This window comes from Bactrocera tryoni, chromosome 4, assembly GCF_016617805.1.
Source record: "Bactrocera tryoni isolate S06 chromosome 4, CSIRO_BtryS06_freeze2, whole genome shotgun sequence".
Taxonomy (NCBI): domain Eukaryota; kingdom Metazoa; phylum Arthropoda; class Insecta; order Diptera; family Tephritidae; genus Bactrocera; species Bactrocera tryoni.
Window position 1 is genome coordinate 42399400 of NC_052502.1, and position 16199 is coordinate 42415598.

The 16199-nt window shown below is 38.8% G+C and overlaps 1 protein-coding gene across 2 annotated transcripts; it reads right to left on the reverse strand.

Moving 5' to 3' along the window:
* Window positions 1-1621: 1621 nt before the first annotated feature.
* Window positions 1622-10055, reverse strand: LOC120774531 (TNF receptor-associated factor 3). 2 transcript variants are annotated; one of them, XM_040104243.1, is made up of 6 exons: window positions 9375-10055; window positions 2921-3337; window positions 2714-2862; window positions 2376-2656; window positions 2190-2305; window positions 1622-2093 (listed from the first exon to the last, which is right to left on the reverse strand). In XM_040104243.1, the coding sequence occupies exons 1-6, from the start codon at window positions 9507-9509 to the stop codon at window positions 1785-1787; spliced, it is 1407 nt and encodes a 468-aa protein (XP_039960177.1). In that variant the 5' UTR covers window positions 9510-10055; the 3' UTR covers window positions 1622-1784. The 2 variants fall into 2 exon arrangements, with proteins under 2 accessions (XP_039960177.1, XP_039960178.1); XM_040104244.1 differs by lacking the exon at window positions 9375-10055 and adding an exon at window positions 5184-5261.
* Between the last annotated feature and the right edge of the window lie 6144 nt (window positions 10056-16199).

Consider the following 16199-nt stretch of genomic DNA (forward strand, 5'->3'; position numbering starts at 1 on the left):
CTGGTGGGGGCTTCATCATTCATTGTGCAGAATGTCGAAACGTCTATCTGTTCCGCCAGCTCCATCCCACTACGACCATTTAAAGTTGCCTAGTATGTTCGGGTAATATCCTGTAGGGGAGCTAACTGGGGAGCTCGACATCACCTGACCAAATAGCTATACCCAGTATTACACGTAATCGTGGTGGAGTTTGGATGGAGCCTTTTGGCGCAGACGGAGCAGAAATATTCCACCGGTCTCGGGTTAGACTTAATGCCAGCAAGAGTATGTATACCATATCAAAATATTTGGTATTCCAGTGAAGGCGTAGTGCATCGATCGGAACAAATGGTAGTCAGAAGCGGCAGAGTCTGGGCTATAGGGTGGGTGAGCCAAAACTTCCCACTTGTCACTGGCAATGAAAAATGGATTTATTTTAAGAATCCTAAGCAGTGAAAATCATGGGCCAATCGACGACATCCATTCGGTAAGAAGACAATGCTCTGTGTTTGGTGGGATTAGAAGAGCGTGGTATACCATGAGCTTCTAAAACCTTGTTAAACTGTAGATACTAATCGCTACAGACAAGAAATGATCAATTTGGACATTGCATTCATCGAAAAACGCGCAGAATGGGCCAGAAGACACCGCAAAAAAAATTTGTTACACGACAATGCATTTGGACACAAAGCAAAACGGTTCAGGATACAATCAAAGTATTTGGCTGGAAGCTGCTACCCCATCCGCAGAATTGACCAGACTTGGCCTGGAGTCGAGAGTCGAAATAAAACCTTGCACAAATAGTGCATTTATGGGTACTCCATCTCACGTTTAACAAATTTCCAAATTGGGCCATAACTTTTCAAGTCTCCATATACAGAATATGTGGACACCACTGCCTACGTCTGACTTATTACCAAAATATCGGTCAATAAGTAAGATTTATTGTTGAAATTCGGAGAGAATATTTTCATGACATCAGTATGTCCTCCTGTCAAAAATGGGTTAAATCGGATTAATACTACCCCTAGGCTCCATATACCTAATGTAAAGATTTTCGAGCTTCCGGTTGTCTTTTTCGTGCATTTATCGGTTAATATGTGAGTTGTCTTAAAATTCAATTGACTGAATAAGTCTGTCAGTGTGTTGTTACTATCATAAAATCACGTGAAAACATATTATTCAGTATACTTGAACAATGCCAAAAGCTAATGTAAACAGTCCAGACCTTCCTCTAGATCCAAATACGCTATAAAGCGGTTTTCGTGGAGAGTCGGACGAATTTTGTGATATTTTAATGAAAACAGGTTTTCATAAAAATCATCTGGCTTAACGCTGAATATGATTAAAATTGGTTCAAGTCTCATTGAAACTTCATACGCCTAAATGATGACTTCCAATACTCTGGTTGACTTTTACTTCGAGATAAGAGAGCACAGACGTTTCACTTTTGTAGCGCAAATGGTTTCTTCTACTATCATAAGTGCTCGTAACTTTGCTGACGTTTACTAGAGTCCAATTGGGTAGACCAATAGTCATTTGAAGCAGACGAAATTGATACCAAACTATCGATAATAAACATCAAATATATTAGTACAAATTTTTACGTTTATTAATTTAAACGGAATCTGGTATACGTATGTACATATATACAAAATTATGAAGCTCTCTTACTTTAAATTGAAATAAGTAAAAGTTCTAAGCTTACAAACTGGTTTACCTAGCTACTTCTATATAGAAATCATACGTATATGTATATCTTATAGTAAAAGTAGAATTACGTCTTCCCCTGGAAGGTATTTGTGTCACTTTAAAACCCGCACCTCCACATATAAAGAATCATTACGCAAGAAATTCGCATTCGTTATAATTTTATGTGGTATATGAAAGTACTGATTGTTCTGTATGAACTCATCGTTCTTCTTGCGCACCAGAATCGTCTTGACATAATCCTGCGATTCCTCGGCATTGTTGAATTGCGCGCGTATGATTATGTCGGCTTGCAGGCGACACGGCCAGGACAGCAGCGCATCGTACTCGCCGGCGATTACATTGAGGCAGGCGATCAAGTTGCGGCCCTTCCACGTACCTTTACCGTTCGGGTGTATGTCGAGCTGCAAGTGAGGTCATAACGAAATCGTTAGATAAGTGCATTGCCAACACAGTCATGTGACACATATTTTTGTGATCAATAGAGGGCGTCAACTTACGCGCAGCGCATAACCATATGGCTTATTGGAGAACATGGCGCTATGCAGTATCGTTTCATATTGTTTCGCCTCCTCCAGTTTCTTCGAGAAGTCTTTGATGCGCCAAATCAAGTGACCTGCGCACGAGTGCAAATATTACTTTGACTTTGATACAATATTTAGGAAGCGCTGATTAGTGGAACTTACCTCTTGTGTTTTGTATGCTGGTGAGCCGTTGTTGAGTGGCCAAATGGTTCTCCAAATCCGCCAGCGTTTGCATGGTCTGATGCAGTTTAGTGTCGATTTGATTCACTATACCCTCCAACTTCTCACAGCGTTCTTCCGTCTCGCAAACTATATTTTTCATGCTCTTCACTTCCAGATCCATATTCGCCTGTTTCGCATTCAAATCGCTATTGGCTACAAACTTAGTTTTCAAATCTCCATCCAGTACATTTAGGAACTCTTCGATCTCGATGAATTTGTCACTGCAAGGTAAGATAAAAGTCTGAGTAAAATTTTCATTGATGTCAGCACATACTAACAGATTCTTCTTCTCATTTTCCAAGATCATCTCCTCCAGTTTCATGGTGTTATCGTTTAAATGGTTCACATGTTCTGCCACTTCCAGCGACAATTGTTGTATATTCTTTTGCAACACATCCATTTCCCCCTGTATGTCGGCTTTGACTTTCTACAATAATTTTATTTCATAAAATTTTTCAAATAGTATTTCGTTTGTTCAATTCAACCTTTATCATTTCGAAATTGGCCACATTGTCCTTGTAGGCCTCGCCCACCTCGAACTGTCGTTGCACAATCTCCTCGTTGAGTAAAGCTTTCACGCCTCTGACACTTTCATCGGCTTCGTGTTTCCAATCCTCCAAGACCTGATTGTATTTACGCAAATTCCCAACATCTGTGATCAGATGCAATCGTTGGCCGATCTCCTCATTGAGTACCGAACGCAGCGCGCTCAAATCTTTTTCCAGCTGATTTATTCGATTGTCCATGAATTGATCGAGACGTTCGAGGCTATTCGATTGTTGTGGCTGTGCTTTGGCTCGGGGGCACTCTTTTAGGTGTGTGCGCATGCGAATTCGTGGCACAAAGGCGTTGCAGCTATTTGGACACTGCTCTAGTACTTGGCCGCAATGTATGAGGTGTTCCTGTCAAAATTAGAAACATATAGATAAAATATGCCTGAGTACACAATACAATTGAGCACTGACTCATTTATTTTTTTCTATGTTTGGTTTGGAAGGAAGATTTGTAGGTAAATATTATATAAATGAGTTAGATAAAGCCTCTGATATTCGCTCTCACTACGGAAATGGTAAAAAATAGATAATAGATATATGTAGTTAACTATAAAACCTTTGGCATAACAATTTGACCTGACTCCGATCTCCAATCGACCCAATAAGGCACAGTAGCGTCGAAAATAAATTCATATGGATGCCAAAAAATACTGGCTAAAACCATACCGGCCGATTGTAGCGCATTAAAACGCTTTGGACGACTTTCCCAGAGCAAAACACATTCAGCGGATACAGATTTCATCCTGTTCTTGTTGCGTGTCACATATATTTCGAGTGGCTGTTCCATCGCTAGTAAGAATATCTCGAAAAATATTTGTTAAAAATATTGAAAAAGGGTCATCGCACTTCCTACATAGCATTTTACTCTACGCATATTCGTAAAATGATCAGTTGTGGAACTTTGGAATATCATAAATCAGGCAGCGGTTACGCTGGCTAGGTCATGTCGTCCGAATGAATGAAAACACTCCAGCTCTGAGAGTATTCGACGCAGTACTCGCCGAGGGAGACAGAGGAAGAGGAAGACCTCCTCTCCGTTGGAAAAATCAGGTGGTGATGGACCTCTGGTCCATCTTGATATCTCTTATTGGCGACAAACAGCGAAAGAGAAAAACGACGGAACCATACCTCGAACTGTTATGACACCGTATCAACCCGACTTTGAGAATTAATATGTTCCTTAATTTTTTACGATTTATTCGCCGAAAGTTTCGGAAATCAATAACAGGATATTAAGAGACGGCGATACACAGAACTACCCCATGAATTTTATAAACAAGTAACAGTGTTAATGGAATGAATGTCAATACTCCAAAGCATATACCTTTCGAAATAGGCACGTATAATTATAACCTAAGAGCAGTCGGTAAATCTGTGGGTTTGTCAGGTGTATTATCATAGCTTTTAATGTTGAAGAATAATGTTTTAATCGACATCCACGAAAACCATGTCAAAGTAAAAAATCTTCGAAGGAAAAGCCATTGGATAATGTCATTGAAGACAGAGGAATGAAAATTGGTTACCAAATCATACTATTTTCTCTCTCAAGAGGACAACATCATATATTTGTGAGCTAAAGTGTGAGAAACCATGTTTATCGCCTGAACAACTGTATTTGGTTATCTTTGAGCTTCCATCTAAGCATAATAATTAAGAAACTGAAAATGTTTTCCTTAAATCATTCTGATATTATAGCAAAGTATAACACTTCTGTTAGTGTATTGCAGTTTTATATACAAACACTGCACATAACAATGTTCCACTGTTATCCAGCAAACATAGATAGTGCTAAACATATTATCTACCCTTCTTATCTAATTATTGTATTTCAAAACAATTTATGTACTCATGAGTATGCGGCAGATATGCTCAATGCCAAATCTCTTACACACAAAAGTGTGTTTGCTGAACTTGAACAACTATGGATCACTTTGAGTCTTTTGGTAGGTCCAACTAAAACTCGTTGCCCAAAAAATGCAAATATTTGGAAAGAGCGATAAGAGTTTGGCGACAAATTCCATGCTTATCACAATTTTGACTGCTATCAAGTTGCTTATCGGGGAAGGTCACTAATACTTAACATAAAGATATACCCGAATTCCATTGAATAATTTAACAAGCACATTATTCAAAAACTTTCATTTTCACTAAACACGAATACAAGATTTGCACCATTTTCGAACGATATTCTTACTTAAAATTTCCGATTTGCCGATCGATTTCTTAATTTTGAGCGCACTAACTTGCTGCCAAGTAACCGTTTGACTGCGCGTTGTTGACTAAATAAATGTAGGGTCAGTTTGTTGTCGTTACGATAAATACCGTAATTGACTAATGGCACTAGGTGACGTGATGGTCTATTGATAACCAGAAAATATCTATAGAATGCCCTTATCTGAAAACTCTGCCGTACACGTACATGTGTGTGTAAATATGTATGTATATATGATTGGGTAGAAATTATTATTAGTAATTTGTGTTATTTCGCATTTTACCATATTAGCTTGGGTTGCGCTTGATTTTAGTTTTACTCGGTCCACAGGTGTGATAAATTAATTTAAAAAAATACAAAGAAAAACAAAACAAGCAAGGAAGTGCCAAGTTCAGGTGAAACACTAAGGGTGGGTCTAACAGAGGATCGGAGTTTAAGCAATTTTAGGGATACATACATATACTGTATATAACTCATACACTGACCGACATATTGGGCATACGATTTGTTAGAAAAAATGAAAATCACTATACAAGGTGCGTTCCAAAGTAAACAGGACTTAAAAAAAACAGAACAAATGGTGTTTTCGGCAAAATCAATTTATTTTATTCAAAATAGTATCCTGCTGCTTCAATACAGCTTTTTGCACGGTCCAAAAGCATGTCGAACGAGTGTTTTAGCTCGTTGACCGGTATGGCCGCCAGTATGCCGGCGCAAGCCTTTTGAATGGCCTCTACGTCTGCATAACGCTTTTCTTTCATGGGCAAATACATTTTTCCGAAAAGGAAGAAGTCGCACGGTGCCACATAAGGTGAATACGGGGATTAATGATTAAAATGTGATTTTTGGTGAAATAATCGTCCTTCGAATGTTGGATTCTGAGCAATTTTTGGTCGTCAGTGAATTTGTGCGGAACAAACCGTGCACACACCTTTCGTAAGCCCAAATGTTCAGTCAAAATGAGATAAATCGATGATTTGGAGATGTTCAATTCCATTTCCATGAATTTCAATGATGATTGCGGCTGATTTTTGATGAATTCACGCACAGTTTCGATGGAATTTCCGGTGATCACGGATTTTGATTGGCACACATGTTGATCGGCATTTATGTCCTCAAGATCACTTCGACCACTTTGAAAACGTTGAAACTACAAGTGCACTCTGCTCTGGGATAGGCAATCATCGCCATAAACTTGTTTCATCAATTGAAACGTTTCTTTAGAAGTTTTATCAATTTTAAAACAAAAAAATTTTAAAACAGAAAATTTTAAATTAAAAAAGTCCATTTTCGCACCGATAACACAACCGTACTGACACTTAAAACGCAATAACTTCACTTCCAATCAATGAAATGTCATGAAATGTCACTGGACAATCGATAAAGGGGGCGCTAGATTCAGAAAGATTCCTAAATTCCTGTTTACTTTGGAACAGACCTTGTATGTAGTATAAGAAAGATGGTAAGTTGAAATTAACCCGGTTTTATCTATTTTTCCCAATACCACATACTAAACCACCAATCATATAGATCAAAGTCAGCCGGATGTTCGAAAATTTTGATATTAGTTATATGGGGGCTAGGTTAAGTATCCGCTCAAATTTATCTATATCAGACACAATGATACACTATTATGAGTAAAACACGCTCTCTCGTTGTTATTGAAGTATAGCCCGATTCAACCCATTTTTGAAATACAGAAGATAGAGAATGATTATTCCTGAATATCAATGGTCAACTATATGTATTGGGGTTCAAACATTCGGGACCTAGGAGTTTGAAGAGTTATGATTGGATTTAAACAATTTTTGTTTATAAGGTGACATATACTAAAGGCATTATTCGTGTAAAGTTTTATCCCGTTATACTCGTATTAAACGCTTCTTGCTTTGTGTTCTGGAAAGTTAAAGATCAAATGGAATTTAAAATTGTGGTATATGGGAAGTAAGCGTTTTCGGCCACGATTGTGGCTTTACTTGGTTTACTGTGAACTGTTAAACTGAATAGAAGTATACTAGATCATATGAAACGAGACCAAATGTAGTCTTAAAATAACGTTTGACAAACAACTAGTTCAAATTAAATTTAAAAAAAATAATTAAACTATTACTAATGTTTTGTTTGGCGTTTTGATCCACAAGATATTAAGTAAGTGGCAACCGTGCTTGTAACATATCAAAGCGCTCATTTGGTCATACTACCATTAAAAGTACGAAAAGTCAACGAAAGCAAGTAAAGTAAGGAAGCATTGGGCCTGGACCTTTACTCGCAGAAGATTGTAGCCAGACACAAGAAGAGCTCGCAGGCTTTGGGAGCCACTTAAGCAGCCATTTCAAGACGTTTAAAAGCAGCCGGATATATTCAAAAGCAAGGATATTGGCTGAAATAAGAGGTAAAGCAAAGCGATGTTGAATTATGATTTTGCAAGTCAGAAATACTGCTTGAACACTATAAAAAGAAATCCTTTTCATCATTTTGCAACTGATCTATGTTTAGTGAGGTCAGAAGGGCGTGCTATTTTACCTATGAGCTTCTAAAAGTAGGCGCAAAAGTTAATGGGGAACGTTACGTACAACAACTCATCAAACAAAAAAACACCCGGAATTTGCGACCAGATTTGAGGCAATAATTTTCCATTATGACAACGCTCGGTCTCATGTTTCATGTCAGTTTAAAAACTTTTTGGAAAACAGAGGCTGGGAAGTTTTGACCCACACACCTTGGTGTTCAAGAAAAGCGGCCTCATCGCTTAGAGATTTTTTGTTGGCAGCCGCAGCTGTCGGTCTGGCCATAGACTTTTCAGTATTTTCTTCTTCTTTACTGGCGTAGACACCCCTTACGCGATTATAGCCGAGTTAACAACAGCGCGTCCGTCGTTTCTTCTTTTAGCAAGGTGGCGCCTATTGGAGATTCCAACCGAAGCCAGGTTTTTCTCCACCTGGTCTTTTCAACGGGGTGGAGGTCTTCCTCTGCTTCCCCCGACGGGTACTGCGTCGAATACTTTCGGAGCTGGAGTGTTTTCATTCATTCTGGCGACATAACCAGCGTAACAGCTGTTTTTTAATTCGCTGAACTATGCCCATATCGTCGTATATCTCACACAGCTCATCCTTCCAACGACTCAGATCAGATATTGTCATCGTCCATGCCTATGCACCATATAGCAATGAGTGACTTATAGAGTTTTGTTTTTGTTCGTCGATAGAGGACTTTACTTCTCAGTACGAAGTAGCGCCTGTTGGCAAGAGTTGTTCTGCGTTGAATTTCGAGGCTGGCATTGTTGTTGCTGTAATACTGCTTCCAAATTAGACGAAATTAGTTACGACGTCGAAGTTATGACTGTCAACAGTGAGGTGGGAGTCTAGTCGCCAGTGCGACGACTATTTGTTTGATGACAGCAGATATTTCGTCCTGCCCTCGTTCACTACCAGACCCAATTGCTTCGCTTTCTTATCCAGTCTGAAAAAAGGAGAACTAACGGCGCGGTGGTTGAGGCCAATGATATGAATATCATCGGCGTAAGCCAGCAGCTCTACACTCTTATAGAAGATGGCACCTTCTCTATTTAGTTCTGCAGATGGAATTATTTTTTCCAGCAGTAGACTGCAGAAGTTGCACGATTAGGAGTCGCCTTGTCCGAAACCTCGTTTGGTATCGAACGGCTCGGGAGAAGTCCTGCCCGATTCTAACGGAGCTTTTGGTTTTGCTCAACGTCAGTTTACACAGCCGTATTAGTTTTGCGGGCATACCAAATTCAGACATCGCGGCATAAAGGCAGCTCCTTTTCGTGCTGTCAAAAGCAGCTATGAAATCAACGAAGAGATGGTGACTGTCGACTCTCTTTTCGTGGGTCTTTTCCAAAATTGATCGCATGTTGAATATCTGGTCAGTTGTTGATTTGCCAGGTCTAAAGCCACACTGATAAGGTCCAATCAGTTTGTCGACAGTGGGCTTTAATCCGTTGTATATTAATTTCATGTTTTTGAAAAGCTACCGCCCACCCATTGTTTTCAACAATAAAATTATCATAAACAGTCAATGTAATAAAAACAAAAAATACTTATTAACAAGCAATAAAAATAGAAAAAAGTGATTAGCCATAAAGTTGTTTGTTCAAGTGATTATCAGTTCTGATGATGTTTACCGTAATAATTGTCGGTGGCAAAAGCTTACCGTAAAAGTTTGTGAGTCGAACCATTCGTTGCAGAAGAGGCATGACGATTTCTCGTACTTAAGAACGGTCGTTGTGCCGTTTGACGGCAAAGCGCCATTCGAATTGCGCAAATAACCATTGCCGTTCGTGGCCATAATCAATATAGGTACTATAAGTATGTATGTATGTTCGTAGTAGAAGTAGTTAAGTGATGAAGAAATTACTTCTAATTCTTATGCGAGTGTGTTTAAATTAAAGCAATTCCTACGCAGCTTCACTCAATTTCACTTGTCTTTCACATTGCCATTAACAAAGGCAAAAGGCTAGCACTTCACATCGATTCACCGCTCTTAATTATGACAACTAATTAACACTTCCAACTGGTTTGTAGCAATTAACTCAATTGCTCTGCTCGAAGACAGCTACACACACGTTCACACAAACGACCACTCAGGTACATGTATGTATGTATATACATATATATATGTTATAAGAGCCCAAAGTAATATAGAATTACTGTCGCAATAATTGGCTTGTAAGTATGTCCATAACTTCTTATATTTCTATATATGCACAATATACGAGTAAATCCGCCGTCCACTTCTGACACATTCTACCTACGCGCGTCCCACAAGCACCGTCGCGGCTGTGCGGAAGCTGAACCAATTCACAAAACGTAATGCCAACGAATCGCTAAGCGATACAACTCTTTGACGACTAAATTTCTCAATTGAATGTAGGCAACCGCAGGCGAATGGGTGGATGAAAAAAGGCCAATAAAAAGAACAACACATGAAAAATGAAAACAAACAAGAACTCAATGAGAGTTTTATCAAAAATTTCATAAACAGTAAAGGAAAAGATAATAATAGCGCAACTACAGGGAAATTAATTGCTATAAAATCCAACAACAACAATAACATGTGTGAGAGCACTTCGTATGTCATAATATCTGTTAAATATTTACCCACACACATGCATACAAATAAGCGTATCTATATTTGCTTGTGCCTTTGTTATCAGCACAACAACAATAACAACATTAATAATACATAGCCACTAAATTGCGATAACAGTAAATGCAAAGAAATGATAATGAAAGTGTGACTCTGTCTGCGTTTTGCAGAAATATTCGCGTCTACATTTGTGCGTGTGATCGCTCATATTTCTACATACATACATACATATGTATGTATATGTGAATCTACGTAGTTGTCGCGAATGTGTTTATAATTCACCTGTAGACTTGGTTTTAGCTCCACGCGGTGCAGAGACTTCGTCGTTATCAGAATTAAGCGAAAAGAGGTGAATAATTTTCAAGCAGCTCGTAAGCCTTTTCAATTATTAGACGAGCTTATTATATACAAATGTGTGTGTGCACTGTGATAAGCTGCCATAAATATCCAATAATTCTGCGGTGACAAAAACTATTAGAATGGACACCCTTAATTGTTGGTTAAATTGCGATGTTATGAGTCAGAAACACATAATTTGTATACCCTTAGTATTTTAAGTTTACCATAAAGTTTGAAACTCCTGGAAGGAAACATCGAAGACTCTATAAAATTCATATATGTATATACTACTGTGATCAAATTGAAAGGTGATTTTTTAATTTATACTTCGGGTGTTTTTCGAATCGGTAAATTTTTTTTCTGTAAGTTGGTAGTACTGTTAGTGACATTTATGGGGGAATTCTGGTCTAGAAATTTAAAAAAATCTATTTTTTTTTATATTTTCAAAGTTTAACTATTCAAGAATGTGTGTAGAAGAGGATTTTTCAAAGTTCAAATTATTTTCGGAGGTATAGGCATTTTTTTGAACCGGCATCCAAACTTGTTCGGCCGGAACTAATCGAACAAAAGACTTTACGCGAAACTTTAAACGCGTTTTTCTCAAAACTGGCTTTTTCGGAACGATACCCACGATTTCTCAGGTCTACTGGACCGATTTACTTGAAATTTTTACAGAGTCTTCTTTATAGGCTTGTCTATGGTTGGAACTAGCCCCATCCTCAAGTTTATATTTTTATTATTTTTAAAAAATTCGAAATAGTCACAAAAAGTGATCCAAAAAAACTTTTTTTTTCAGGCAGTCGCCATTTTGTGAAAAAAAAATTTTCCCACTTTTCCGTAGTTCCGGCCATTGCGACATTATTCTAGATTAATAATCTTTTTTTTTGGTTTCAGATAACTAGGAGGGTTGAAATCATGGGTATGGTCACGTGGAAATTTTTAGAGACCCCCCACTTCGTCAGCTCATAGTTTTTGAAATTTTTTACTTTTTTTAATTTTTAATTTTTTTTGTTTATCTTCTAAAATTAACAAATAACTAATAAAAAAAATGGATATTAAAAATATTAATTGCCTTTTTTTTACAGCACTTTAAAAATTACCTGAAATTCATGCTTCTGGACCAGAAGGGGGTATATGCTAAATTTCACGTCAAAATATTTATTAGTATTTGAGATACGCGTCATTTTGTGAGGCTCTAAAAGCGAATTCTTCGATTTTTACTATGTCTGAATTTATTGAACAAAGAAGTGCGATAATGCTCCATCTCCTACTGCATTGGTTATTCGTGATCATTTTGCCACATTTTCAACTAACATCGTGCCGAACCACCGCATTCGTCTGATTTACCTTCGTATAACTTCTGGCTATTCAGCAAATTCACATGACCACATCGAGGGCACCGTTTTGACTCAAATGAGGATATAAAAGCTGAATCGAAGCAGGCTCTGATGGTCATCACGACGGACGATTTTTCCAAGTGCTATGATGACTGGAAAATTCGTTGACATAAATGTATTGGGATTACTTTGAAGGAGATGAAATGGACAAAATTCACCTTTCAATTTCATCAGAGTAGTAAATAATCAGATTTTGAGAAAGCGATTTGAACTTTTGATCACATCATTTTCCCCCCAAGAAGCAGCCCATTTGTCGGAACCGGCGTTACCGGAGCACTATAGCATATAGACGATCGGAATAAAGTGCTGGTAAAGATTTTGTTATTTTACAAGATATAGCATTAGTTGCCATTCAAACTGAGTGATAAAAATCATATTCATGTTAGGAATATTTTATATTTGTAAAGGGTATACTAGCTTCGGTTCTAGCGAAGATTGCGTTTTTTCTTGTCTTTTATATTGTAATTTCACATATAATATAGAGAACGGTCTCCTCAATTAAAAAAAAAATATGAAATTTCAAATAAGATAAAAAAAAATATTTTGTAATACTACTGGCCGCCGGTAAAGTTTTCAATCACAGCGCATGAATGATAAGGTAGTGTCGTTAGAACGACTATAACTGTTGAGTCATCTTACGTTGTAACCACAGTGAGCCCTAACAAGCCAGTTGTGTCCTTACCCATTTCCAATCTGCTAGTACCTTGCAGTGTCCTACAATTCCGATGTGACCAGGTATCGAAACCAGGCTAATCTTAAAGTAATTCGTTGCCAGCTAGTCCTCTCCTCCCGTGCCTTCCTCGAATGCGTGTATGCAGAAAAAAGACTGCCAGGGCTAGGCTCGGTGACCTGGTAATCGAACCATTTTGTAGTAAAATCAAACTGTTCGAGGACTTCAGAGTCCACGGGTCCACGGGTGCTACAAGTCGTTGAGCGTCATATTTGATGTGGCTCGCAGAGCACCGTTCTTGCTAACGCAAGCCACTCGTTGAACACCCACTACCACTTACCCCTTTAATAATTATGGAAAGTAACGGTTCCATCACTTTGGATCCTATACTCCCATCTTTCCTCCACACTTCTCCTACTTTGGTTTCCTTTTAGAATTCATGCCAAACGTGTCTAGATGCCAACTCTCCCCGTCTCTCACTAGGCCAAAACAAGAATTGACGTACGGCCTTACGACGTTATTCGTCCACATCCTAACAGCATATAGAAAAACTCTTCAACACCGACTTAATGAAGACGGGGTGAACATACTCTAAGGCCTGCCAGGCTTTAACGGGATTAGGGGTGTTTTTTTGCGTGGCGGGTCCCAAACCCAGCGCACAACCCTATGTAGGAGATGTTTCGATTTCTCACTTTAACTCGCCTTCAAACGAATGTTCTTAGGCTACCCAGAGAATACTTGGTCAAAGACCAGAAGTCGTGAGCTGATTGAGCCATATGTAAAAGAATCGTTTCTGGCCACTGCCAAGTGAATCGCGATCAGAGAACTTTCTTCACTGACGTGAGCTTCTACAAATGACAGTCATGGGTCTGGTGATGAACGAGGGCAAGACGAAATATCTCCAGTAATCAAACAAACAGTCGTCGCACTCGCGCCTAGGCACCCACATCACTGTTGGCAGTCATAACTTCGAAGTTGTAGATAATTTCGTCTATTTGCTTGTAGGAACCAGCATCAACACCAACAACAACGTCAGCCTCGAAATCCAACGCAGGATATCTCTTGCCAACAGGTGCTACTTCGGACTGAGTAGGCAACTGAGAAGTAAAGTCCTCTCTCGACGAACAAAAACGAAACTCTATATGTCAGTCATTATTCCCGTCCTGCCATATGGTGCAGAGGTATGGACGATGACATCTGATTAGTCGATTTCTGAAAATGCATATTCATCTTGTCTACATTTAAAAGTATAACTGCAAATATAGCATTCCAACCTGGATTAGGTTTAGAATACTAAGTTGTATGAAATTGTTCAAGTCTGTGGACTTTTCACATACTTAATGTATACCCTTTAAATATTCATGTATCTCCCAACACCTTGACTCTGATAATTGTCGCTTTCAGTGAATTACGTGAACAGACATTGAGGATAAGCTTCTTTCTCGTGAAATCAAGCATTTGAAGTGTTTGCTTTTTCACGTGTCTGAAACACCTTCACGAGCACGAGCTCAGAGTGATACATATATATGTATGTATGTATGTACTTATACGCACTTATATGACTGGATATGTGATAAACGAAGAATAAGCACACATACATACATACACACGTGAAAAAGTGTAGGGGTAAAAGTTTGCGAACAAGTGTAAAGCACTCTCAAGTCAACAAACAAACTCACAAAAACAACGACAATAATGGCAGAAGCGTCGTGTAAAGAAACGTCACATTGAAAGCAACATTCACGCGAGCAATCAACGTATCTACATACATACATACATATATCCTCACATTACATACCAAAGTCGCGCGTGTGTTGATAATGAGTATGTGTTATACATGTACATAAGCGTGATTGTGTTATGTGAAGCTTTTACGAGTTTATCCTGCTGCATACCGGTCACGGCACGGCACACGGATTCCCGCCAAAAATCGTTCTATCCACTAAACGTGTGTGAGTGAGCGAGAATCGTTAAGCGCTATGCTCTCGGGAATGCTTCCCTTTCTGCTATAGTACATAACATGATTTTCGCGTACAACATTCCGTGGTGTGCGTTATACTAAAAAGCTCAAAGCTCTCGATTTGTAGTTGGACTGATTCAAATATGTCTGTTTTAAGCAACGTTTAATTTTTGTGAAAAGAAAACTACACTTTCACTTATATACATCAAAATAGAAAACTTTGACAGTGTCTTCTAATCGCTTATTATATTCTTCAAACCTCGAACTCTTATTCATCAAATGGCATATTCCCTTAAAAACTATAAAATAATGCAACAATTAAGGTAATATTAATTACGGTAAGAAGAAACAAAAAAGACAGAGACCGAAATGCGTGTGTACGAAAGGCTTGACAAGCAGAACTAACAGAAAGTTCGAAGACCGAAGCACACTTTCGTAGAACCGCCAGAGATGATCCAATGACTGATGCCTAGAGCATTTTAGAGGGTACACTTCTCCAGCCTACTGAATGACAGTAAAAGCATAAGACCAGGAGATGGTGATGGTGGTGGCTACCCCAATCGATGACGATGGAGCAGACGTTCCATTATCCGACCCTGACGAAGTATGAATAACTATTACCCGTCTGAAGAACAACAAAGCGGCGGAGATCGATGAATTGGCGCCGAACTTTTCAAATACGTAGGGCGAAGAACTGATAAGAAGCATTTATCAGCTTCTTTGTAGAATATGGTCGGACAGAAGCATGCCTTACGATTGGAATGTAAGTGTGCTCAGCCCAATCCACAAAAAGGGAAACCCCACAATCTGCGCCAACTATCGTGAGATAAACTTCCTCAATATCGCATATAACGCAAACTGATTGGACCTTATCAGTGTGGCCTTAGCCCTGGAAAATCAAAAACTGACCAAATATTCACCATGCGGCAAATCTTGGAAAATACCCGTGAAAAGAAAATCGACACACACCATCTGTTCTTTGGAGCTGCCTTTATACCACTATGTCTGAATTTGGTATCCCTGCAAAACTAATACGGTTGAGTAAACTGATCAAAAGCTCTGTCAGGATCTTGGAACCAGTAAGTATTAACACCAAAAACAATGTCAGCCTCGAAATCCAAAGCAGAATAATTCGGGCCAACAGATGCTACTTCGTACTGAGTAGGCAACTGAGAAGTAAAGTCCTCTCTCGATAAGTCAATAATTATTCGCGTCCTTCTAAATGGAGAGTCATTAACCCTGACCACATCTGATGAGTTGATGTTACGAGTTTTTGAGAGAAAATTTCTGCATAAGATTTATGGTCCTTTGCGCATTGCTAACGGCGAATATCGCATTAGATGGATTGATAAACTGTACGAATTAAACATTGTCATATTTCAGCGAATTAAAAGATGGGTGTCCGTATGGGTGAAAACACTCCAGCTCTGAAAGGGTTCGTACCCGTACACGGGAAAACAGAGTAAGATGAAGACGTCCACTCCGTTGGATAGATCAGCTGGAGAAGAATCTGGCTGCACTTG

Excerpts from the sequence above, each read along its gene's own strand:
- LOC120774531 (XM_040104243.1), bottom strand. The coding sequence starts at position 9,509 with ATGGCCACGAACGGCAATGGTTATTTGCGCAATTCGAATGGCGCTTTG. Across the intron at positions 3,338-9,374 it reads TCGACTCACAAACTTTTACG|GAACACCTCATACATTGCGG; the intron begins GTAAGCTTTTGC and ends TAATTTTGACAG. Across the intron at positions 2,657-2,713 it reads GAAAATGAGAAGAAGAATCT|TGACAAATTCATCGAGATCG; the intron begins GTTAGTATGTGC and ends CTTACCTTGCAG.